Source organism: Oncorhynchus kisutch, linkage group LG13 (assembly GCF_002021735.2).
Source record: "Oncorhynchus kisutch isolate 150728-3 linkage group LG13, Okis_V2, whole genome shotgun sequence".
Lineage (NCBI taxonomy): Eukaryota > Metazoa > Chordata > Actinopteri > Salmoniformes > Salmonidae > Oncorhynchus > Oncorhynchus kisutch.
Window position 1 is genome coordinate 3,454,567 of NC_034186.2, and position 27,246 is coordinate 3,481,812.

The window sequence follows — 27,246 nt, forward strand, 5'->3', positions numbered from 1 at the left end:
TGTGGTATAGATAGTTAAAGACCTGACTGGGTCCAGCACCGTGTGGTATAGATAGTTAAAGACCTGACTGGGTCCAGCACCGTGTGGTATAGATAGTTAAAGACCTGACTGGGTCCAGCACCGTGTGGTATAGATAGTTGAAGACCTGACTGGGTCCAGCACCGTGTGGTATAGATAGTTGAAGACCTGACTGGGTCCAGCACCGTGTGGTATAGATAGTTAAAGACCTGACTGGGTCCAGCACCGTGTGGTATAGATAGTTAAAGACCTGACTGGGTCCAGCACCGTGTGGTATAGATAGTTGAAGACCTGACTGGGTCCAGCACCGTGTGGTATAGATAGTTGAAGACCTGACTGGGTCCAGCACCGTGTGGTATAGATAGTTAAAGACCTGACTGGGTCCAGCACCGTGTGGTATAGATAGTTGAAGACCTGACTGGGTCCAGCACCGTGTGGTATAGATAGTTGAAGACCTGACTGGGTCCAGCGCCGTGTGGTATAGATAGTTAAAGACCTGACTGGGTCCAGCACCGTGTGGTATAGATAGTTGAAGACCTGACTGGGTCCAGCACCGTGTGGTATAGATAGTTAAAGACCTGACTGGGTCCAAGTATGGTGTGTTTGTGTAGTGAGGAACATGTAACCTTGTTTTCAGAAAAAAAGCCACTTTCAATTTCTTTAGGTTGGGGGCTTTCATCAAGGTGTTTCTATAGGTTGGGGGCTTTCATCAAGGTGTTTCTTTAGGTTGGGGGCTTTCATCAAGGTAAGCGTTTTAGGTTGGGGGCTTTCATCAAGTTGTTTCTTTAGGTTGGGGGCTTTCATCAAGGTAAGCGTTTTAGGTTGGGGGCTTTCATCAAGGTGTTTCTTTAGATTGGGGGCTTTCATCACAGTGTTTCTTTAGGTTGGGGGCTTTCATCAAGGTGTTTCTTTAGGTTGGGGGCTTTCATCAAGGTGTTTCTTTAGGTTGGGGGCTTTCATCAAGGTGTTTCTGCACCTGGCTCCCACTAACATACCCCGTTCAAAGACACTTCCATCTCGAGGCTTAAAAATCCTTCTTTAACCCGTCTCCTCCCCTTCATCTACACTGATTGAAGTAGATTTAATAAGTTACATCAATAGGCGATCATAGCTTTCACCTGGTCAGCCTATGTCGTGTTTTGTAATACTCAGTGTATAAGCCTGGAATATCAACCAATCAGAAGTGGCCTTAGTGGGAGTAACCATAGAATTGTATAGGAGTGGCCTTTACTGAGTAAAGGATTTGTCAGGCACTAGTTAACACAGTCAAAAAGTCTGAATCTTTGCTAAACTCTTGCGCATTTCCACAAAATGTTAATTTACACGTAACCGTAACTAATAAAGGCCAGGTTTCATGTGTTGGGTCCATCAGACCTTCCGCACACTTGGGTGGAAGTGTCTGGGAACGAGAGGAGCTGTAATGTGACTAACATCACTTTACGTTAAAGAGTGTGCCGTCCTTCAGCACAACACCTCACCCTTTATAAAGCATGACATGTTAGATGTTAGAGTCACTCAGAGAGAGAGAGAGAGAGAGAGAGAGAGAGAGGTATGTTAGACTCTTAAAGAGTGTGCCGTCCTTCAGCACAACACCTCACCCTTTATAAAGCACACGATTATATCACAGTTGACATAGTGGGTTACGTCACATTTGACATTGGTGATCGCATCACGCAGTTATGCCACATTTATGAACCCTTTATAAAGCATGACAAACGGTTACGGGTGCTTTGTAACACATTTATGTAGTGCTTATGAAGGCATTATGAAGCCTTTATAAGCTGAACGTCATTTAAAGCAGGACCTAAAAGCTTATACATGCTTATAAACAACTTATCCTCTGACATAGACAACCAGAGTTCTAAATCAGTAATGAAAATAACTTAATAGTAACATACTTAGAGCGACATAATATTAGAAGCCTCATAATAACACATTATAAAGGCTCACACATGCTTATAACACCTTATATGCATTCCAGAACATATTTAATAAAATACACTGTGTCTGCTAGCCAGAACCTCTTCATAAAATGTAGAAAAAAGGACGTTCTGAGAAATGAACTATTGTTCAGCGTTCTGATTGGACCAATACTGACCTTTGATCCGGATGTCGCTGTACCTCTGGAAGTGGTGATAGGCTGCCTTCCAGGGGTTCCTATAGTGACGCAGCAGAGTGACAGGTGTGCGCGGCCTGACAGGAACGTAACGAACCCCTTCCTCATCTGAGACAGATCACAGCAAAGCACTAGTATCAGAATTGATACAACTTAGAATTTCACTTGACTTCCTGATTTGACTGAACTGAAATGGAATTGACCCCACTGTGGTGAGTGCAACTGTGCATGGTTTAGTGGTATCCACCCACCCACATACTCTCTGGGAGGGGACTCTCTCCTCTTAGCCCTGCTGCCCAGGGGCCTGTGGCCCATAGCCCTGTCCTCATCTGTACTGTTGGTCTCCACCATTTCAGTCTCTTCTGTGGAAATGACGTGCTGCTGCTTGCGGGGCTTCTTCCTGGGGGAGGCACCAGGAACCAGGTCCCCTGAGGAGGGGGTTCTGTGGGGGGACCCGGCCTGGAGGGGCTGGGTGATGAGGCCTGAGTTTGCCGAGGGCTGGGGCACTGAGGAGAGGAGAGGAGAGGGGGGACAGACATGTAAATCACAGTACAGGCATGTCCAACCAGTTTTATTTCATTGTTTAAGAAAGATAGATGGGACTGGGGAGCTTTCACAATGAATCTTTCCTGGAATCCTCACATTAAGCTTTGGCGATGTCTAGAATGACACATCGTCCAGTCATTGATATTTTTATTTATTTATTTTATTTTTTATTTCACCTTTATTTAACCAGGTAGGCAAGTTGAGAACAAGTTCTCATTTACAATTGCGATCTGGCCAAGATAAAGCAAAGCAGTTCGACACATACAACAACACAGAGTTACACATGGAGTAAAAACAAACATACAGTCAATAATACAGTATAAACAAGTCTATATACAATGTGAGCAAATGAGGTGAGAAGGGAGGTAAAGGCAAAAAGGCCATGGTGGCAAAGTAAATACAATATAGCAAGTAAAACACTGGAATGGTAGATTTGCAATGGAAGAATGTGCAAAGTAGAAATAAAAATAATGGGGTGCAAAGGAGCAAAATAAATAAATAAATAATATATATATAATATTAGATAGCATTGTGTATTTTTGTTTTCTTAGAGAGGGGGGGGGGGGGGGGAGAATTTAATATGCAGTATAATTTGGTGCATAATGTCATTCTAATTTCAAATTGTTACAAAAGCCAAAAACAATCTCATTAAATAAATGTTCAAAACAGTGTTAGGCCTAGATATTTTTTTTGTCAATAGTGCAGAATGATTTTCACATTGGTAGGGCTGTTTCTCTTGTCCATAAAAATACTCAAGATATCAGTTATATTAGCCTTTTATAAACTGATATTATAGCCATATCAAGTGTAGGCTATTGTTATTTCATCTTGATAATCTGGGTAAACACAGACGTATAGCCTGCCTTAGTAACTATAGTAACTATAGTACAACCTGTCTTAGTAACTATAGTAACTATAGTGCAGCCTGCCTTAGTAACTATAGTAACTATAGTACAGCCTGCCTTAGTAACTATAGTAACTATAGTACAGCCTGCCTTAGTAACTATAGTAACTATAGTACAGCCTGCCTTAGTAACTATAGTGCAGCCTGCCTTAGTAACTATAGTGCAGCCTGCCTTAGTAAGTATAGTAACTATAGTACAACCTGTCTTAGTAACTATAGTACAGCCTGCCTTAGTAACTATAGTGCAGCCTGCCTTAGTAACTATAGTGCAGCCTGCCTTAGTAACTATAGTGCAGCCTGCCTTAGTAACTATAGTGCAGCCTGCCTTAGTAACTATAGTAACTATAGTGCAGCCTGCCTTAGTAACTATAGTGCAGCCTGCCTTAGTAACTATAGTAACTATAGTGCAGCCTGCCTTAGTAACTATAGTGCAGCCTGCCTTAGTAAGTATAGTGCAGCCTGCCTTAGTAACTATAGTGCAGCCTGCCTTAGTAACTATAGTAACTATAGTGCAGCCTGCCTTAGTAACTATAGTGCAGCCTGCCTTAGTAACTATAGTGCAGCCTGCCTTAGTAACTATAGTAACTATAGTGCAGCCTGCCTTAGTAACTATAGTGCAGCCTGCCTTAGTAACTATAGTGCAGCCTGCCTTAGTAACTATAGTGCAGCCTGCCTTAGTAACTATAGTGCAGCCTGCCTTAGTAACTATAGTGCAGCCTGCCTTAGTAACTATAGTGCAGCCTGCCTTAGTAACTATAGTAACTATAGTGCAGCCTGCCTTAGTAACTATAGTGCAGCCTGCCTTAGTAACTATAGTGCAGCCTGCCTTAGTAACTATAGTGCAGCCTGCCTTAGTAACTATAGTGCAGCCTGCCTTAGTAACTATAGTGCAGCCTGCCTTAGTAACTATAGTGCAGCCTGCCTTAGTAACTATAGTGCAGCCTGCCTTAGCAACTATAGTGCAGCCTGCCTTAGCAACTATAGTGCAGCCTGCCTTAGCAACTATAGTGCAGCCTGCCTTAGTAACTATAGTGCAGCATGCCTTAGTAACTATAGTGCAGCCTGCCTTAGCAACTATAGTGCAGCCTGCCTTAGTAACTATAGTGCAGTCTGCCTTAGTAACTATAGTGCAGCCTGCCTTAGTAACTATAGTAACTATAGTGCAGCCTGCCTTAGTAACTATAGTACAGCCTGCCTTAGTAACTATAGTACAGTCTGCCTTAGTAACTATAGTACAGCCTGTCTTAGTAACTATAGTAACTATAGTGCAGCCTGCCTTAGTAACTATAGTGCAGCCTGCCTTAGTAACTATAGTACAGCCTGTCTTAGTAACTATAGTAACTATAGTGCAGCCTGCCTTGGTAACTATAGTACAACCTGCCTTAGTAACTATAGTACAGCCTGCCTTAGTAACTATAGTAACTATAGTGCAGCCTGCCTTAGTAACTATAGTGCAGCCTGCCTTAGTAACTATAGTACAGTCTGCCTTAGTAACTATAGTACAGCCTGTCTTAGTAACTATAGTAACTATAGTGCAGCCTGCCTTAGTAACTATAGTGCAGCCTGCCTTAGTAAGTATAGTAACTATAGTACAACCTGTCTTAGTAACTATAGTACAGCCTGCCTTAGTAACTATAGTGCAGCCTGCCTTAGTAACTATAGTGCAGCCTGCCTTAGTAACTATAGTGCAGCCTGCCTTAGTAACTATAGTGCAGCCTGCCTTAGTAACTATAGTAACTATAGTGCAGCCTGCCTTAGTAACTATAGTGCAGCCTGCCTTAGTAACTATAGTAACTATAGTGCAGCCTGCCTTAGTAACTATAGTGCAGCCTGCCTTAGTAAGTATAGTGCAGCCTGCCTTAGTAAGTATAGTGCAGCCTGCCTTAGTAACTATAGTGCAGCCTGCCTTAGTAACTATAGTAACTATAGTGCAGCCTGCCTTAGTAACTATAGTGCAGCCTGCCTTAGTAACTATAGTGCAGCCTGCCTTAGTAACTATAGTAACTATAGTGCAGCCTGCCTTAGTAACTATAGTGCAGCCTGCCTTAGTAACTATAGTGCAGCCTGCCTTAGTAACTATAGTGCAGCCTGCCTTAGTAACTATAGTGCAGCCTGCCTTAGTAACTATAGTGCAGCCTGCCTTAGTAACTATAGTGCAGCCTGCCTTAGCAACTATAGTGCAGCCTGCCTTAGTAACTATAGTGCAGCATGCCTTAGTAACTATAGTGCAGCCTGCCTTAGCAACTATAGTGCAGCCTGCCTTAGTAACTATAGTGCAGTCTGCCTTAGTAACTATAGTGCAGCCTGCCTTAGTAACTATAGTAACTATAGTGCAGCCTGCCTTAGTAACTATAGTACAGCCTGCCTTAGTAACTATAGTACAGTCTGCCTTAGTAACTATAGTACAGCCTGTCTTAGTAACTATAGTAACTATAGTGCAGCCTGCCTTAGTAACTATAGTGCAGCCTGCCTTAGTAACTATAGTACAGCCTGTCTTAGTAACTATAGTAACTATAGTGCAGCCTGCCTTAGTAACTATAGTACAACCTGCCTTAGTAACTATAGTACAGCCTGCCTTAGTAACTATAGTAACTATAGTGCAGCCTGCCTTAGTAACTATAGTGCAGCCTGCCTTAGTAACTATAGTACAGTCTGCCTTAGTAACTATAGTACAGCCTGTCTTAGTAACTATAGTAACTATAGTGCAGCCTGCCTTAGTAACTATAGTACAACCTGCCTTAGTAACTATAGTGCAGCCTGCCTTAGTAACTATAGTAACTATAGTGCAGCCTGCCTTAGTAACTATAGTACAGCCTGTCTTAGTAACTATAGTACAGTCTGCCTTAGTAACTATAGTAACTATAGTGCAGCCTGCCTTAGTAACTATAGTGCAGCCTGCCTTAGTAACTATAGTGCAGCCTGCCTTAGTAACTATAGTGCAGCCTGCCTTAGTAACTATAGTGCAGCCTGCCTTAGTAACTATAGTGCAGCCTGCCTTAGTAACTATAGTGCAGCCTGCCTTAGTAACTATAGTACAACCTGCCTTAGTAACTATAGTGCAGCCTGCCTTAGTAACTATAGTAACTATAGTGCAGCCTGCCTTAGTAACTATAGTACAGCCTGCCTTAGTAACTATAGTGCAGCCTGCCTTAGTAACTATAGTACAGCCTGCCTTAGTAACTATAGTGCAGCCTGCCTTAGTAACTATAGTACAACCTGCCTTAGTAACTATAGTGCAGCCTGCCTTAGTAACTATAGTAACTATAGTACAGCCTGTCTTAGTAACTATAGTAACTATAGTGCAGCCTGCCTTAGTAACTATAGTGCAGCCTGCCTTAGTAACTATAGTAACTATAGTACAGCCTGTCTTAGTAACTATAGTAACTATAGTACAGCCTGTCTTAGTAACTATAGTACAGCCTGTCTTAGTAACTATAGTAACTATAGTGCAGCCTGCCTTAGTAACTATAGTACAACCTGCCTTAGTAACTATAGTAACTATAGTACAGCCTGCCTTAGTAACTATAGTGCAGCCTGTCTTAGTAACTATAGTAACTATAGTACAACCTGCCTTAGTAACTATAGTAACTATAGTACAGCCTGCCTTAGTAACTATAGTGCAGCCTGCCTTAGTAACTATAGTACAACCTGTCTTAGTAACTATAGTAACTAAAGTACAGCCTGTCTTAGTAACTATAGTGCAGCCTGCCTTAGTAACGATAGTACAGCCTGTCTTAGTAACTATAGTAACTATAGTACAGCCTGTCTTAGTAACTATAGTAACTATAGTACAACCTGCCTTAGTAACTATAGTAACTATAGTACAGCCTGTCTTAGTAACTATAGTAACTATAGTACAGCCTGTCTTAGTAACTATAGTACAACCTGCCTTAGTAACTATAGTGCAGCCTGCCTTAGTAACTATAGTAACTATAGTACAGCCTGTCTTAGTAACTATAGTACAACCTGCCTTAGTAACTATAGTAACTATAGTACAGCCTGTCTTAGTAACTATAGTACAACCTGCCTTAGTAACTATAGTAACTATAGTACAGCCTGTCTTAGTAACTATAGTAACTATAGTACAACCTGTCTTAGTAACTATAGTACAGCCTGTCTTAGTAACTATAGTACAACCTGCCTTAGTAACTATAGTGCAGCCTGCCTTAGTAACTATAGTAACTATAGTACAGCCTGTCTTAGTAACTATAGTACAGCCTGTCTTAGTAACTATAGTAACTATAGTACAGCCTGTCTTAGTAACTATAGTACAACCTGCCTTAGTAACGATAGTGCAAGGCAAGGAGAAAGGACGTGAGGTATCATGGAAAGACGAATTGAGAAGGAAACGTACACACGTTCCCACAGTTACCTGGTTGATACATCTCCATAGACTCCGCCTCCTGCTTGATTTTGACCTCTGTGTGGGCGGAACCTCCGCTGCATGCTGCCGTGCTACTGGCTGCGGGCTGGGTGGGGGAGGCGACAGTATTGGCCATGGAGGCGGGGCCAGGGGGTGTCACGGCCATGGCGGCCGACAGGGCAGAGAGGTGGGTATTGGAGCTGGGCTGGGAGGGGGGTGGAGGACCACGGGGGGCCAGCAGGTTGGAGGGGATAGCCTGGGCTGGGGAGGAGACCGCCTGCTGCGCCACTCCTCCCTGGGAGGGTAGAGACTCCACTGCAGCCATGACTAGGACTGGAGGAGCCACCATGGTCATGTGACCCTCTGCTTTAGGCTTCACTCTGACAGGGAGAGAGAGAGGCTTGTTAATTAAGACTCACTCAGAGAGAGAGAGAGAGAGAGAGAGAGAGAGAGAGAGAGAGGTATGTTAGACTCTGACAGAGAGATGTTAGAGAGAGAGAGAGAGGGGGGGGGTGGGTGGGTTGGCAGCGCACTACATTGCTACCTGCCATAAGTTGAGGGACAGTGTCTGACAGACCAATCAACCTGTACATGTCCTCTACTCTATGCTCATTGTTATATGTATGGTTCTTTTGACCCTTATTGTTGTTACTGTTGTTATTGTTGTTACTGTTGTTATTGTTGTCCCGTTGACAATTTTGATTCTCATTTGAGAGAGAGAGGCTTGTTAAGATTCACTCTGACAGAGAGAGATGTTAGAGTCACTCAGAGAGAGAGAGAGAGAGAGAGAGAGAGAGGGGGGGGGGGGGAGAGAGAGAGAGCCTTGTTAGACTCACAGAGAGAGAGAGAGAGAGAGAGAGAGAGGGGGGAGAGAGAGAGAGAGCCTTGTTAGACTCACAGAGAGAGAGAGAGAGAGAGAGAGAGGGGGGGGGGGGGAGAGCCTTGTTAGACTCACAGAGAGAGAGGCTTGTTAAGATTCACTCTGACAGAGAGAGATGTTAGAGTCACTCAGAGAGAGAGAGAGAGGGGGGGGGGGGAGAGAGCCTTGTTAGACTCACAGAGAGAGAGAGAGAGAGAGAGAGGGGGGGGGGGAGAGAGCCTTGTTAGACTCACAGAGAGAGAGAGAGAGAGAGGGGGGGGGGGGGGGGAGAGCCTTGTTAGACTCACAGAGAGAGAGAGAGAGAGAGAGCGAGGGGGGCTTGGTAGAAACACAACATGGTAGCAACACAGCATGACAACAACATGGTAACATCATAACATGACAACAACATGGTCGCGGACTACAAACATTATTGGACACAGACAACAACGCAAAGGTCAAGAAGTTAGAGACAACAATACATCACACAAAGCAGCCATGTAGGATGCCATCTAGGAGGCAGTCTAAACCCATTACAGCACCCAGGCTTTGAATGAATGATCAATTGTTCTCTGAAGGCTCACCCTGCAGGTCTAGGTGGTCCAGCTCCTCTCACTCCTCCCTCCACTCTGCTGCTGTTAGCCTCACCAGGCCCTGCCGGGATCAGATTCATACCAACACCACACCTAAACACACACACACAAACACACGTTAGGCTGGGCGATATCAAATTCATTTGAATGCATTTTTTTGCGCAATGTTCCAAATGCCTGCAAATCGCAACAATCAAGTTATTTATTTATTTTCTCCTTATGTTTTTATGAGCGTTTATGTCTTTTTTTTGGGCTCGTCTCCGTCCCTCCTTCTGCTCTGTGGTCACCAAGCCCCTCCAGCATTTCAGTCCCATACTGTAACGTGCTAGCTGTCTAGTCTTGTGTTTTAGATATTTGCAACAAGCACAAAAAAACATTGTCATTAATATAAGCAATTGGGGCAACTTGTTCTAACTCAGATAAATAAGCATCATTTTTTTTCTCCAGACAGGCCAGTTGATTTCAACATGTAAACAAAGTGACCCAGGCTGTGTTGTTCAGAGACCAGACAGAAGGACAGTGTATTCACAATTGTTTAACTGTTCTATCTTGTTAGCGAGCAAAAAGATTCAAGTTGGCTAGACTTTAGATATAAAAGACGAGCTGGCTTCTCACTAGCACCGTTGGTATGGGCTTGAGAGATTGTTAATGAACAGGGCTTCTCCAAACCTTTTCACTCAGCCCCCCCCCCCCCCCCCCCCCTTCCGGCATCGGGGAACATCCCGGCCCCCACCACGTCTATTTCTATGGGCACAAGCACTGTTTATGACACCAACTGTTCAACATTTTGCAGTTTTAAAGCTAATTTTCTTGCAATTCTACACATTTTGTCATGTGGTGCAGAGAACACTTTGCAGTTTTAAAGCAAATTTTCTTGCAATTCTACACATTTTGTCATGTGGTGCAGAGAACACTTTGCAGTTTTAAAACTAATTTTCTTGCAATTCTATATGTTTTGCCATGTCTAATGTGTATTCATGTGACATTTGAGTGACTTGAATAATACAACAAAGTATATGGGCTTTAAAATAAACAACGTTAGCTGACACGTTTGAAATATCTCTCTAAGTTCCCACGCCCCCCGCCGGTTCAGTAGGTGGTGTTTAGCAGGCCTGACACAGAAGACAACAATGAGGTCCTATCTAAACTGTTTTATTACACAGTTCCCTAATGAACATGACCCTGGGCTCAGAGGCTCAGTTCACCCTTCATTGGCTGGCAGATTGATTGATCGACTGATTGACTCACCCCTCATTGGCTGGCTTCTTGCGGAGGATGCTGGGTCGAGGGGAAGAGACCAAAGTGGGCCCTCCGCCTCCTACTCCGCCCTGGGGGTGTGTCTGTACCATGGTAGCAACGGGCTGTGCGGCGCCAAACGGGCTGCCCATAGGAGCAGCTACAAACGTACTGCCGTCAGCCAATACCATCCCTGTAGAACAGACACAGGTTCTTATCATGAGCTATAGATTCGACCAATTACCATCCAATACTATCCCTGTAGAACAGACACAGGTTCTTATCATAGATTCGACCAATTACCATCCAATACTATCCCTGTAGAACAGACACAGGTTCTTATCATGAGCTATAGATTCGACCAATTACCATTCAATACCATCCCTGTAGAACAGACACAGGTTCTTATCATAGATTCGACCAATTACCATCCAATACTATCCCTGTAGAACAGACACAGGTTCAGATGTACAGTCATATATTTATCATGAGCTATAGATTCGACCAATTATCATTCAATAACATCACCTTCAGCAGACGCTTTTATCCAAACAAATATTTTCGTACAATATTTTCAGTATGTGTTTTCGGGTCCCTGTGAGTCATATTCAATAAGCGGCTTCTTGAGGCCATGTTTAGCGTTAGTGTACTGTAGATTACCAGATGGTTTGGTCTCAGGCTGCTGCCCTGCGATTGGTGCCTGCTGAATCCCCTGTATGCCGATTGGACCGGAGCTATGTAACCCCTGCACTCCCATTGGTGCAGGCTGGATGCCCTGGGCTCCAATTGGTTGAGGCTGGATTCCCTGGGTGCTGATTTGTGCAGACTGTAGACCAATCCTGTCCACGGCCATCAGCTGCATGGGGTTGAGGTGAACGGTAGTGGCCACGGCCACAGCAGGCTGGCTGGGCAGAGCAGAGCTCGGGGTCTGGGGCGTCACTGAGGAGAGGAGGGGGGTGTCAGTCAAAGCAGACTTGGGACATGATGCAAACTGATCCATAAGGTATTCACTCTTTTATTTTTTAATTATTACAATTATGATGATTTAAAAAAAAATGTATTATACATTTTTGCCCCCAATTATTATTATTATTTTTTGTTTTAATTATTATAATTTTTTAAATTATATTTTTTAATTATATATATAAACACAAGGAAGGGGTAACATTAAAGTATTAGAACATGAAGGAGAAACACTAAAGCATCAAGACACTATCAAACACTACAGCATCAAGACACTATCAAACACTACAGCATCAAGACACTATCAAACACTACAGCATCAAGACACTACAGCATCAAGACACTACAGCATCAAGACACTATCAAACACTACAGCATCACGACACTATCAAACACTACAGCATCACGACACTATCAAACACTACAGCATCAAGACACTATCAAACACTACAGCATCAAGACCCTATCAAACACTACAGCATCAAGACACTATCAAACACTACAGCATCAAGACACTATCAAACACTACAGCATCAAGACACTATCAAACTCTACAGCATCAAGACACTATCAAACACGACAGCATCAAGACACTATCAAACAATACAGCATCAAGACACTATCAAACACTACAGCATCAAGACACTATCAAACACGACAGCATCAAGACACTATCAAACACTACAGCATCAAGACACTATCAAACACTACAGCATCAAGACACTATCAAACACTACAGCATCAAGACACTATCAAACACTACAGCATCAAGACACTATCAAACTCTACAGCATCACGACACTATCAAACACGACAGCATCAAGACACTATCAAACAATACAGCATCAAGACACTATCAAACACTACAGCATCAAGACACTATCAAACTCTACAGCATCACGACACTATCAAACACTACAGCATCAAGACACTATCAAACACTACAGCATCAAGACACTATCAAACACTACAGCATCAAGACACTATCAACCACTACAGCATCAAGACACTATCAAACACGACAGCATCAAGACACTATCAAACACGACAGCATCAAGACACTATCAAACAATACAGCATCAAGACACTATCAAACACTACAGCATCAAGACACTATCAAACACTACAGCATCAAGACACTATCAAACACTACAGCATCAAGACACTATCAAACACTACAGCATCAAGACACTATCAAACATGTATCAGTCATCCTGCAACAGAGCCATCCTTATGTGTGAGGGTGCGTGTGCATGATAGTGATATAAACTATATGTCATAGTTTCCTTTTTCATCATCACAATCTTACTCTTTGTGTATTGGGCAACGTATTCCCGAGTCAATTCAATAGATATTTTGTTGTTGTACCCAAGAATACATACAGTATATGTATGTTAAGGTATTCACCTGGGTACTGTCTGATGGTGGACACGGAGCTGGTGATGGGGGTGTAGGTGTGTGTCCGGGGGTAAGGAGAAGAGGAAAAAGTAGGCAGGAAGTACTGGAAGTGCACTGGTACAGGCGGCCTGTCACTCCTGGCCTCGATGGTGACAGGGTTAGGAGAGGAGCGGTTGCCAGAGATGGAGATCAAGTTGGTCCTCTCTACAGGGTAGTCTGATTGGACACGGGGGGAGGTGTGGGCTATGGGCTGGTAGTCTGATTGGACACGGGGGGAGGCGTGGGCTATGGGCTGGTAGTCTGATTGGACACGGGGGGAGGTGTGGGCTATGGGCTGGTAGTCTGATTGGACATGGGGGGAGGTGTGGGCTATAGGCTGGATCAGGTTGGTCCTCTCTCCAAGGTAGTCTGACTGGACACGGGGGGAGGTGTGGGCTATGGGCTGAGGTACCACTTTAGCTGTTGATACAACACAGGAAGGGGGAAATATGATACAACAGAATCCACGTCAGCTGTTGGTACAACATAATACAGATAGAAACTCTTTAAAGGACATCCAAATATAAAATAAATAATAGCCCACTAGTGGGTTTGAATGTGTCTGAGTATTTTGTGCACTAGCTTTCAATGAATCTGAGTATTAAATCAAAAGTTGCTTAGGAGCTAGTAGCAGAGCTGACATATCTGTCATGTCTTAGGAGCTAGTAGCAGAGCTGACATATCTGTCATGTCTTAGGAGCTAGTAGCAGAGCTGACATATCTGTCATGTCTTAGGAGCTAGTAGCAGAGCTGTCATATCTGTTGGCGCCATCTTACTTACTTATACAGGCTGTTACTCACCAACTGGGATGGTAGAGGTGGTCAGTGCTGTGGCGTGGGAGGAGTGTGTGGGCATCGTCATGGTGACGATAGTACTGCTGGTCATCTGGGTGTGTGGCGCAGTGCCTGAAAGAGGATCATGGGACAGAGGTATAGTGTACGGCCGTGGCAAAAGTGGTTGAACTTTGGATAGCTCATCTCCGGGGCTAATTAGGGACCATTAAATCAAATGGTGATTTGAAACAGGTGTAGACCTTACAGTGAAATGCTTACTTACAAGCCCTTTAACCAACAATGTAGGTAAAAAATAGAAATATTTTAAAAAATTAAACAAATAAAAGTAACAAATAATTAAAGATAATAAATTACAATGTAAATGAGACAATATTTTCATTTGCACACCTTTTAGTTCTCTAAAATGCCTTTCAAAATGTGTATAGAATTTATAGTTGGTTTGAGGCAGTGTTTCCGCCGTAGTCATTTACATGTGGCGCTGCGCCGTGGCAAAATTATTGCAGACCACGCCCTAAAATATGGGACATAAAATATATACAAAATCGGAAGATGCCAAACATTGAAGATTCTAGAACAGTCCACGTTAACGTTTGCTCTGCAAACAAAATGAGTTATGAACAGAAAAATCAGACTACCCCATTATAGAATAGTCGATCTATTTACCTAGTCCTGTAATGGTGTTATTATAGACAATAGATGATCTATTTACCTAGTCCTGTAATGGTGTTATTATAGACAATAGATTATCTATTTACCTAGTCCTGTAATGGTGTTATTATAGACAATAGATGATCTATTTACCTAGTCCTGTAATGGTGTTATTAAACTAAACCAGACAATAGATGATCTATTTACCTAGTCCTGTAATGGTGTTATTATAGACAATAGATGATCTATTTACCTAGTCCTGTAATGGTGTTATTATAGAATAGTCGATCTATTTACCTAGTCCTGTAATGGTGTTATTATAGAATAGTCGATCTATTTACCTAGTCCTGTAATGGTGTTATTATAGACAATAGATTATCTATTTACCTAGTCCTGTAATGGTGTTATTATAGACAATAGATGATCTATTTACCTAGTCCTGTAATGGTGTTATTATAGAATAGTCGATCTATTTACCTAGTCCTGTAATGGTGTTATTATAGAATAGTCGATCTATTTACCTAGTCCTGTAATGGTGTTATTATAGACAATAGATGATCTATTTACCTAGTCCTGTAATGGTGTTATTATAGACAATAGATGATATATTTACCTAGTCCTGTAATGGTGTTATTATAGACAATAGATGATCTATTTACCTAGTCCTGTAATGGTGTTATTATAGACAATAGATGATATATTTACCTAGTCCTGTAATGGTGTTATTATAGACAATAGATGATCTATTTACCTAGTCCTGTAATGGTGTTATTATAGACAATAGTTGATCTATTTACCTAGTCCTGTAATGGTGTTATTAAACTAAACCAGACAATAGTTGATCTACTTACCTAGTCCTGTAATGGTGTTATTATAGACAATAGTTGATCTATTTACCTAGTCCTGTAATGGTGTTATTATAGACAATAGATGATCTATTTACCTAGTCCTGTAATGGTGTTATTATAGACAATAGATTATCTATTTACCTAGTCCTGTAATGGTGTTATTATAGACAATAGATGATCTATTTACCTAGTCCTGTAATGGTGTTATTATAGACTATAGTTGATCTATTTACCTAGTCCTGTAATGATGTTATTATAGACAATAGATGATCTATTTACCTAGTCCTGTAATGGTGTTATTATAGACAATAGATGGTCTATTTACCTAGTCCTGTAATGGTGTTATTATAGACTATAGTTGATCTATTTACCTAGTCCTGTAATGATGTTATTATAGACAATAGATGATCTATTTACCTAGTCCTGTAATGGTGTTATTAAACTAAACCAGACAATAGTTGATCTATTTACCTAGTCCTGTAATGGTGTTATTATAGACAATAGTTGATCTATTTACCTAGTCCTGTAATGGTGTTATTATAGACAATAGTTGATCTATTTACCTAGTCCTGTAATGGTGTCATTAAACTAAACCAGACAATAGTCGATCTATTTACCTAGTCCTGTAATGGTGTCATTAAACTAAACCAGACAATAGTTGATCTATTTACCTAGTCCTGTAATGGTGTTATTATAGACAATAGTTGATCTATTTACCTAGTCCTGTAATGGTGTTATTATAGACAATAGATGATCTATTTACCTAGTCCTGTAATGGTGTTATTAAACTAAACCAGACAATAGTCGATCTATTTACCTAGTCCTGTAATGGTGTTATTAAACTAAACCAGACAATAGTCGATCTATTTACCTAGTCCTGTAATGGTGTCATTAAACTAAACCAGACAATAGATGATCTATTTACCTAGTCGGCTTGTTGTTGTGTGTCCTATGCCAGATAAATATTCCTCTGGAAGCGCATTCAAGTTACGAGTGCCATAGGGAGGGAAACATGCATTCTGACAATCGCAGGGGGAAAAACAGACGTTTTAATGGCCTTTGTTAGAAAGAGAGAGGAACTTTCCATTCCTACTCATTTCTCAACTCCTAAAATATGTGAACTGTACCAGTTCTTAGCAGCAGCATGTTTAAACACGTTTGGAATGAGTGCAAAAGGGGAGAGTGGGGCTAAACGTAACATGGGTCAACTGGAGGGTAACTTGGGGGAAAGACTAGTTAGTGACTTAAATTGTGATGAGACAGATTACATTTTTAGTTGAGCAAGTTTAGTGGCAACCAGGGGAAGTGTTGGAGGGGGGGGGGGGGGGGGGGCGGGGCATGAAGGGGTGTCTGTGAGAAGTACAGGCAGGGGGCGGTTTACCCCAAGTTACCCTAACATGTAGGCCTACATTATATTTTCTGTTTATGTTTTTATTGGTACATACGATGTATCAATAGGATGCCAACTAGTTTAAATATCATAATATAATGATAATGATTAGGCCAATAGTGTAAATGCAGATAGACAACCGCATGCTTAAGCCCATTTATTTATAGCCATTAGCGATAATGCTATTTTCTAATAGCATATATTATAATACGGGCCATGCATAGGCTATATGCATGGTCCAACATGTTAAAATTATTTAAACAAATTATACCATTAGCCCATGTAATTGGGCTGATTACGGGAAGGTAGAAATTTATATGGTTTCAGCATAATTTTTTTATTTTGGAGTAGAATGACCTTTTAAAATGTTTGAGTCACCCAGATAACATGAACTATGACAAAATGTGTAGAATTGTAGGAAATTTGCTTTAAAACAGCTAAATATTAGTCACTGCGGCTAACAGGAGGGCCTCTAAAATCTTTGGTCGGTAACAACACAATTTTGATCCAGAAAAAAACCCTGGTCAAACCTTGTACAAGTACCTGACAAAATAAAGGAAGCACAGACATAAAAGTGTCTTAAATCGGGCGTTTGGTCTGGAGTTGCCCATCCCTGGTTTACATAGGTGTCATGCTCATCCAACCATTCACTGACCACTCATGTGGTTTGGGGATAGCCATGGTAGCTAAAATAATGGCCTGTCCAGCATTTTATACATGCCCCTAAGCATGATGGGACGTTCATTGCTTAATTAACTCAGGAACTACACCTGTGTGTAAGCACCTGCTTTCAATATACTTTGTAAGCATCATTTACTTTCCATTATTTCTGGCAGTTACCTTTACACTGTAATTTACTGATGGTCCCTAACTAGACCCATAGGGATATCCAAAGTGAACCCAATTTCACCACGGGCATTACGATCGGGTCGCATGCAGCTGCACTCCGAATTGATAATTACTGATGCTGTGGGCAGGATTGAAACAAACCCAACTTTAAATTTACGTTGTGACGTAGTCACGACCACAAACATCACACACACAAAAAAAGAAAGATGTTATGGACGAAACCGACTTCATGACTAAAATAATCAAATTTCCACTTTGTAGTCAATTTCGACAGTAGAATAAATGTTTCGGACTCATATTGATGCCACATGGGGCCGTTTTCTAAATTAAGTCGATTTTTAGGGGATGTCGGCCTTTAAAAACGTCCATGTTATTCGTCTTATTCATTATGATTGAAACAGGATAAACTGATCCGATATCAAGCACTCTATGACTCTTTGTAAATATGAGTCCTAGAATGATGACCTCGTAGAACATATTAAAATGAATCACTAATGTAATTGAATAGAATCTGTGTGGGTGGTGTTACCTGTAGTGGTGGTGCCTGGGCCAGTAGTGGTGGTGGTGGTTAGAATAGGTGCCACCGTTGCAGCAGCAACCGGAGTCCCAGAACAGAAGATGGATTTCTGTAATAAAAGGAAGTTTATTTTCTTCTATTTTTCCTGTCAAAGTGTCACCAGAAAAACCTGACTTGAGGAGAACAACCATCTTACCCTCCCCTCTATATGTATTTGGACAGCGAAGCTAGAATTATTTTTTGTTTAAATGGTACATTTGGCCACCATTTTGGATTTGAGATCAAATATTTCATTTTTTATTTTTATTTTTTTAACCTTTATTTAACTAGGCAGTTAAGAACAAATTATTATTTTCAATGACAGCCTAGGAACAGTGGGTTAACTGCCTGTTCAGGGGCAGAACAACAGATTTGTACCTTGTCAGCTCGGGGGTTTGAACTTGCAACCTTTCGGTTACTAGTCCAACGCTCTAACCACTAGGCTACCCTGCTGCCCCGACAGAATGTCACCTTTTATTTGAGGGTATTTTCATACATATCTGTTTTACTGTTTAGAAATGAAAACCCGAAATCATATATAAAACACAAACACACATACTGTACCAGTCAAAAGTTTGGACACCTCTACTCATTCAAGGGTTTTTCTTTATTTTTACTATTTTCTACATTGTAGAATAATAGTGAAGACATCAACACTATGAAATAACACATATGGAATCATGTAGCACCCCAAAAAAAATGTATCAACAAAGGTGCAGTAAATTGCTGATTTCTGAGGCTGGTAACTCTAATGAACTTATCCTTTGCAGCAGAGGGAACTCTGGGACTTCCTTTCCTGTGGCGGTCCTTATGAAAGACAGTTTCATCATAGCGCTTGATGGTTTTTGCGACTGCACTTGAAGTAACTTTAAAAGTAATGATGGACTCTCTTTGTTCATTTGAGCTGTTTTTGCCATAATATGGACTTGGTATTTTACCAAATAGGGCTATCTTCTGTATACCACCCCTACCTTGTCACATCACAACTGATTGGCTAAAACACATTTTGAAGGAAAGAAATTCCACAAATTCACTTTTAACAAGGCACTACTGTTAATTGAAATGCACTCCAGGTGACTACCTCGTGAATCTGGTTGAGAGAATGCCAAGAGTGTGCAAAGCTGTAATCAAGGCAACGGGTGGCTACTATGAAGAATCTCAAATCTAAAATATATTTTGATTTGTTGAAAACTTTTTTGGTTACTACATGATTCCATATGTGTTGCTTCATAGTTTTGATGTCTTCACTATTATTCTACAACGTAGAAAATAGTAAACAAAGAAAAATCCTTGAATGAGGAGGTGTGTTCAAACTTTTGACTGGTAGTGTATGTGGGAATGCTGCTCATTGACTACAGCTCAGCGTTCAACACAATAATGCCTACAAAGCTCACGGGGGCCCCTCAGGGGTGTGTACTTAGTCCCCTCCTGTACTCCCTGTTCAAACACAATTGCGTGGCCAAGCACGAGTCCAACACCATCATTAAGTTTGCTGACGACACAACGGTGGCCTGATCACCGACAATGATTAGACAGCCTATAGGGAGCAAGACAAAAGAGCTGATCGCGGACTACAGGAAAAGGAGGGCCGAACACGCCCCCATTCTCATCCACAGGGCTGCAGTGGAGCAGGTTGAGAGCTTCACGTTCCTTTGTGTCCACATCACCAACAAACTATCATGTCCCAAACACACCAAACCAGTCGTAATAAGGGCACAACAACACCCATTCCCCCTCAGAATTTCTAAGTGGAAATTACTAACTTCAGAAGCCTTTTTAAACCTCAAATACACTGTTAAAGATTTCCTGCAACAGGGAGATCAAATTAAGATCCTACATAGGTACGTCTTCAAATGGGGAACTAGATATACAAAGTGCTTTCATTTATAAACAGTAAAACAGAGATGTATATGAAAATACCCTCAAATAAAAAGGTGACATTCTATACTGTTGCCTGATACTAAACATTTGATCTCAAATCCAAAATACTGAAGTATAGCGCCAAAGGTAAATATTTATCGTCAAAGGTTCTGACCTGTGTCATGGTGTGGGGGGGCTGGGGTTTCTGCCCCCCTATAGCAGGGTGGGAGGGCAGGGTGATGCGCGTGGCTGTGTCCCTGGCCCCCTGGGGACGTTGGATACTGATGGTGGCAGGAGGAGGGTGGATGGTCAGCCCTGGATGCCTGGAGGAGGTAAAACAAGACATCATCAACCCACCATCCCTTTAATGTGACATCATCAACCCACCATCTCTTTAATGTGACATCATCAACCAACATACCCTTTTAATGTGACATCATCAACCAACATACCCTTTTAATGTGACACAATCAACCCACCATCCCTTTTAATGTGACATCATCAACCCACCATCCCTTTTAATGTGACATCATCAACCCACCATCCCTTTTAATGTGACATCATCAACCCACCATCCCTTTTAATGTGACATCATCAACCCACCATCCCTTTTAATGTGACATCATCAACCCACCATCCCTTTTAATGTGACATCATCAACCCACCAAGCACAAACACATGTTGTCATTTACACAAGTGGTTCATTTGAATTCTAAACCTTGTGGGCACAAACACACAAGTGGTTAAAGGTAAATCCTATGGTTTATTTTCTCATTTATACAGGGGGTTTTAATTTGGGAGCACTGTGCAAAAAAACTAAAACCATATATTGTTTTCTTTCTGTACCGTTGTTTCCCCGAGCGCAGATTCGTTAGCGTCATGCTTGTACCATTACTACAGAGCAAACTGCTTGTTTTCCCGAACCCAAACAGTTCAAAAGATCGGACACATATTACCGACACAATCTGTTTCTCCTCCTGTCATAAACCATGTCGCGGGCCGTTCTAAAACTACTCGCTGGCTGCCTTTGTTTTACACTGTGTTCCAGTCATGTTACCTCATTAGCTAGCTAGCTAACAACCAGTACATCCAAACATGTCATGTTACCTCATTAGCTAGCTAGCTAACAACCAGTACATCCAAACATGTCATGTTACCTCATTAGCTAGCTAGCTTTACCAGTACATCCAAACATCAGTCATGTTACCTCATTAGCTAGCTAGCTTTACCAGTACATCCAAACATCAGTCATGTTACCTCATTAGCTAGCTAGCTTTACCAGTACATCCAAACATCAGTCATGTTACCTCATTAGCTAGCTAGCTTTACCAGTACATCCAAACATCAGTCATGTTCCCTCATTAGCTAGCTAGCTTTACCAGTACATCCAAACATCAGTCATGTTACCTCATTAGCTAGCTAGCTTTACCAGTACATCCAAACATCAGTCATGTTACCTCATTAGCTAGCTAGCTAACAACCTGGTAACTTTACCAGTACATCCAAACATCAGTCATGTTACCTCATTAGCTAGCTAGCTAAATTCCTGATAACTTTACCAGTACAGCCAAACATCTGGGGACACAGAAAGAAAGGGGATATCTTCTTCAGGAAGTCAATGATCACAGCGATGAATGAATGACAGATATCTTGCATGTCGTCATCACAGTTTAGCTTTTTATAATAAACAAATGTATTTACAGGGTTACATATTAGTTTCTAGAGCACAACATGTGCTTCAGAAGTAGCTGGGAATCATTTAGGCTATATCGCAATCTTATTTTCTGGTACTCCAGACTTTTTAAAGTTGGGAGCGCAAGTGCTACCAATGAACATTTTTTATTTAGAGCCCTGACAATGAGTTCATCTGACTCTGGATAAGTACATAAAGGGCCAAAATCTCACACTATCCCTTTAATGCTAGTCTAGCTACTGGGCCACTTACCCATGCAGCACCTCTGCAGACTGGGTGAACGTTGGGTTGATGACAGGGGACTGGTTCCGGGTGGCTGAGATGGGGACCACTGCTGTAGAGCTGGTGACAGGGGAACGGGACTGAGGACGAAGAGAGGGAGACAATCACACTATGTTTCCCTGCAAGACTGACTGAACTGTCAACACAAACAATCATGAATGCAGGAGTTATCTTTGTTACAATGAAGTAAGTCAACCCCCCCCCCCGGGGGGGGGGGGGGGGGGGGGGGGGGGGGGGGGGGGGGGCAGTCATTTCCTGTACTACAAAGGAGGAAAAACAATGGTGTGTAAGTCAACATTTGATCTGTAAACCCTTCACAAGCCTCCCACGATAATAATGCAATTGAGCCGTAATAACGCTGGGGTAAGCACCTGGTTAGACTGGTGGTTGACGTGATGTACAGTGTGCTGAACGGGGCCTGCACTGGCCCCTGATGCTGGTCTGAGAACAGCAGGCCCTTTACAGCTGGACATCACTGCTGCAGCCACCGCCCCTGGAAGACAGACAGCACAATATAGACGAGGGAATATAATACAGAACGAAAGGCAGGGGGGTAAGAGTGCCCTCTAGAGGCCGAGCCAGAGAAGTGCAACACATGAGAAAAATAGAATGTGAAACGTTCCCCCTCCGGCCAGTAATAACGGTTTAGGGTAAATGGGAAGTGAATGTTTGATGTGAAACGGGTGGGTGTTAGGCCTCCAATCAAAACGCTGGGTTATGGAGATGTAGTACGTACCTCTTGGTAGGTGAGAGGTGAATGTGTGTTGAGGAACAGAAGGAGACCTAATTATCTGGATATTAGCTGGCACGAGGTGATGCCGATTACTGGAGTGGCCCTGAAATAAGAATAGGCCAAAAACATCAGTCCCTAATAAAAAAGGTTTTCCTGGATGCAGATTAAGTCTAATCCTGGATTAAAAACACATTTTCAACAGAGATAATCTACTGATGTAGTTTTGATCCCGGACTAGGGCTTAATCTGTGTCCAGGAAACTGCCCCCTTATTGGCTCATTCATTAAAGTTATTAAAAAGCAATGATCACAAACAAGAGCCAATAAGAATGTAATGATCACAAACAAGAGACCTGTTGTCCACTGATGGTTGCCACTGGGATGGAGGAGGTGGGAGCGATGTGGCTCTCCAGGGTGACAGTGATGTGGCCAAGCAGGGCAGGCTGCACCTTGGGAGGCAGAGGGAGAGGGATGTGACCCCCCTGGCCCTGGCTGGAGGCTGGAGCTGGGGCGATGAGACGACTGGGTACCAGCGATTTCAGGGCAGCCTGAAGAAGAAAAAAAACAAACACCACAGAAAATATAGATTTGTTTCTATGATATTTGCTGTCCTAACACACATAGATTTGATTTAAGCTAGTGATAACATAGACTATAAACCTTTTTTGATTCTATATTTTAGGATACTTTTGGGGGTATCAACTTTTCCTCCTTGACTGAGTAAGTTCTCAATCAGATGATGGCAGGTGAAGAAGGGATGTGTTCATGCTGTCGTGTATAGTTGGCTATACACCACAAACAGAGCTGGGATCAGGCTAGAGAAGAGATGGGGGGAAATGGGGTGTTCTAATTACCACCCTAATACCTTTATAGATAAAAACAGATCTGGGATCAGGCAAGGGAAGAGAGAGGGGGGAAATGGGGTGTTCTAATTACCACCCTAATACCTTTATAGATAAAAACAGATCTGGGATCAGGCTAGGGAAGAGAGGGGGGGGAAATGGGGTGTTCTAATTACCACCCTAATACCTTTATAGATAAAAACAGATCTGGGATCAGGCTAGGGAAGAGGGGGGGAAATCAAATCAAATCAAATTGTATTTGTCACATACACATGGTTAGCAGATGTTAATGTGAGTGTAGCGAAATGCTTGTGCTTCTAGTTCCCACAATGCACTAATAACCAACAAGTAATCTAACCTAACAATTCCACAACTACTACCTTATACGCACAAGTGTAAAGGGATAAAGAATATGTACATAAAGATATATGGATGAGTGATGGTACAGAACGGCATAGGCAAGATGCAGTAGATGGTATCGAGTACAGTATATACATATGAGATGAGTATGTAAACAAAGTGGCATAGTTATAGTGGCTAGTGATACCTGTATTACATAAAGATGGCAAGATGCAGTAGATGGTATCGAGTACAGTATATACATATGAGATGAGTAATGTAGGGTATGTAAACAAAGTGTGCTTCTTTCAACTAGAGCCCTGGTCAAAAGTAGTGCACTAAATAGCAAAAAAAAAAGTGCAATTCAGAGAAACAGCCATGGAGAGGTCTTACCTTCATTTGCCCGTCGACGAGGACAGCAGGCTGGGCCTGCAGTAGTTGGACAGGAGGGTTGAGGACGGTGACAGGTTGACCAGGTGTACCTGTCTTGTTGGGCACCTGCTGGGACAGAGCTGGGACCGGGGACTGCAGGCTGTGGGTCTGAACCGGGACCTGAGGAGGGATGATGAGATAAGATTTTGACTTTGTAAGACATATTAGGGGTGGATTCTGGGAACGGATTAAAGCCTAGTCTTGGACTAAAGAGTTTGATGGAGATTCAGAACACAGAACATTAGCCAATAAAAAGCCTGCAATCAATGAGAAAATAGAGAAAGCGCAGTTTATGATATCTGTACATTATAGGCCGCATCCCAAATGGAGCCATCAAATACATGTACACTATCAACTAGACCTGGGGTACTCAACTCTTACCCTACGAGGTAAGGAGCCATCCTATCCCCTACAGCAAGGGTACTCAACTCTTACCCTACGAGGTAAGGAGCCATCCTATCCCCTACAGCAAGGGTACTCAACTCAGAGTTGAGTTTAAGGGAACTAGAGTATCCACTAACCTGGGGGTAGGGTCTGACCACTCCAGTCTCCTGCTTGTCTTCTCTGAACGACAGGGCTTCTTCTTCTCTTCCCCTGCTGCTGGCTGGATGGTCCTTGGGACCATGGTGGTCCACATCACCACTACTGTCCTCACCTGGTCCTGCTAGGGAACCATTAAAAAGCCTGCAGTGTGAGTTTTAATAAACATCATAACATACAATTGGAGAGAATTTACCAGAAACTCTGGAGGACTGTTGAAATGTGTTCAGTTCCAAATGGCACCTTATTCACTATGTAGTACTACTCCTTTTGGGACGACAAACCGAAAATTACCGACACCGCCTTCCACTTATGTTGTGATTTTTCAGTGATTTTGCTACACAACGTTCCTGTAGATTGTTCTAGAACCATTGTTCTAGAACCATTGTTCTAGAACCATTATTTGGTTGACGGTAATAGACTATACATTATGTTGATTCCTACTATGAACGTACAGTGCCTTCAGAAAGTATTCATACCCCCTTGACTTAACGCATATAAGTTGTGTTACAGTCTGAATTCAAACTGGATTAAATATATACGTCCCTGTCCCCCGCCCCCCCCCCCCCCCCCCACCCCTTGCAACACACAATACCCCACAATGACAAAGTGAAAACATTAATTTTTTTACATTTGCAAATGTATTGAAAATTAGATACAGAAAAATCATATTTACATCAGTATTCAACAGCCCCTAAGTCAATACATGTTATTACCTTTGGTCAGCGACTACAGCTGTGAGTCTGTATGGGTACGTCTCTACGAGCTTTGCACACCTGGATTGTACATTATTATTTTAACATTTCTTCAAGCTCTGTCAAGTTAGTTGATCTTAGCTAGACACCCATTTTCAAGTCTTGCCATAGATCTGAGACGATTTAAATCAGAACTGCAACTCGGCCATTTAGGAAGATTCAATAACTAGCAGGGTTGGACAGTATCCAGAATTTACAGTATTACCAGTTTAGTACACAAGGGGGCGCCAAATAAATAACATTTCCATGGAGGCTGCTAGCTAAACATGCCATTAAGCTCAAATGAAAATAAACCAATTGCAAAGACAGGTAATGCAGCTCATGAAGTTATACATATATACAGTACCAGTCAAAAGTTTGGACACTCCTACTCAAGAGTTTCTTTATTTTTACTATTTTCTACATTGTCGAATAATAATGAAGACAACAAAACTATGAAATAACCGATATGGACTCATGTAGTAACCCCAAAAAACATTTTCAACAAGTCAAAATATATTTTATATTTGAGATTCTTCAAAAAGTAGCCACCCTTTGCCTTGATGACAGCTTTGCACACTCTTGGCATTCTCTCAACCAGCTTCATTAGGTAGTCATCTGGAATGCCTTTCAATTAACAGGTGTGCCTTCTTAAAAGTTAATTTGTGGAATTTCTTTCCTTCTTAATGCGTATGAGCCAATCAGTTGTGCTGTGACAAGGTAGGGGGGCTATAAAAGACCAAGTCCATATTATGGCAATAACTGCTCAAACAAGGAAAGAGAAATGACAGTCCATAATTCCTTTAAAACATAAAGGCCAGTCAATACGGAACATTTCAAGAAATGTTTAAGTTTCTTCAAGTGCAGTCGCAAAAACCATCAAGCTCTATGATGAAACTGGCTCTCATGAGAACCGCCACAGGAAAGGAAGACCCAGAGTTGCCTCTGCTGCAAAGGATAACTACACCTCAGATTGCAGCCCAAATAAATGATTCACAGAGTTCAAGTAACAGACACATCTCAAACATCAACTGTTCAGAGGAGACAGGCCTTCATTGTCCAATTGCTGCAAAGAAACCACTACTAAAGGACACCAATAAGAAGAAGAGACTTACTTGGGCCAAGAAACACGAGCAATGGACATCAGACCAGTGGAAATCTGTCCTTTGGTCTGATGGGTCCAAATTTAAGATTTTTGGTTCCAACCGTCGTGTCTTTGTGAGACGCAGAGTAGGTGAACGGATGATCTCCGCATGTGTGTGGTTCCCACCGTGAAGCATGGAGGAGGTGTGATGGTGTGGGGGTGCTTTGCTGGTGACACTGTCAGTGATTTTTTTAGAATTCAAGGCACACTTAACCAGCATGACTACCAGAGCATTCTGCAGTGATACGCCATCCTATCTGGTTTGCGCTTAGTGGGAATATAATTTGTTTTTCAACAGGACAATGACCAACACACCTCCAGGCTGTGTAAGGGCTATTTGACCAAGAAGGAGAGTGATGGTGCTGCAACAGATGACCTGGCCTACACAATCACCTGACCTCAACCCAATGAGGATGGTTTGGGATGAGTCGGACAGCAGAGTGAAGGAAAAGCAGCTAACAAGTGCTCAGCATTTGTGGGAACTCCTTCAAGACTGTTGGAAAAGCATTCCAGGTGAAGCTGGTTGA

At 42.1% G+C, this 27,246-nt stretch overlaps 1 protein-coding gene across 2 annotated transcripts in view; it reads right to left on the reverse strand.

Annotated features, from left to right (window-relative positions):
- The window catches only part of LOC109881585 (histone deacetylase complex subunit SAP130), a 45,737-nt gene that overhangs the window by 11,161 nt on the left and 7,330 nt on the right, over positions 1–27,246 (reverse strand). The window contains exons 3-18 of one of the 2 annotated variants that reach the window (XM_031838180.1): positions 24,823–24,962; positions 24,263–24,421; positions 23,042–23,236; positions 22,693–22,792; positions 22,328–22,449; positions 21,927–22,036; positions 20,157–20,304; positions 18,095–18,191; positions 13,837–13,941; positions 13,006–13,455; positions 11,296–11,574; positions 10,648–10,828; positions 9,391–9,492; positions 7,957–8,327; positions 2,386–2,640; positions 2,117–2,242 (exon numbers count right to left, since the gene is read on the reverse strand). In XM_031838180.1, coding sequence (XP_031694040.1) covers positions 2,117–2,242; positions 2,386–2,640; positions 7,957–8,327; positions 9,391–9,492; positions 10,648–10,828; positions 11,296–11,574; positions 13,006–13,455; positions 13,837–13,941; positions 18,095–18,191; positions 20,157–20,304; positions 21,927–22,036; positions 22,328–22,449; positions 22,693–22,792; positions 23,042–23,236; positions 24,263–24,421; positions 24,823–24,962 — 2,940 coding nt within the window. Of the gene's footprint in view, positions 1–2,116; positions 2,243–2,385; positions 2,641–7,956; positions 8,328–9,390; positions 9,493–10,647; positions 10,829–11,295; positions 11,575–13,005; positions 13,456–13,836; positions 13,942–18,094; positions 18,192–20,156; positions 20,305–21,926; positions 22,037–22,327; positions 22,450–22,692; positions 22,793–23,041; positions 23,237–24,262; positions 24,422–24,822; positions 24,966–27,246 lie in introns of both variants that reach the window. The other variant, XM_031838179.1, reaches the window with a different exon arrangement.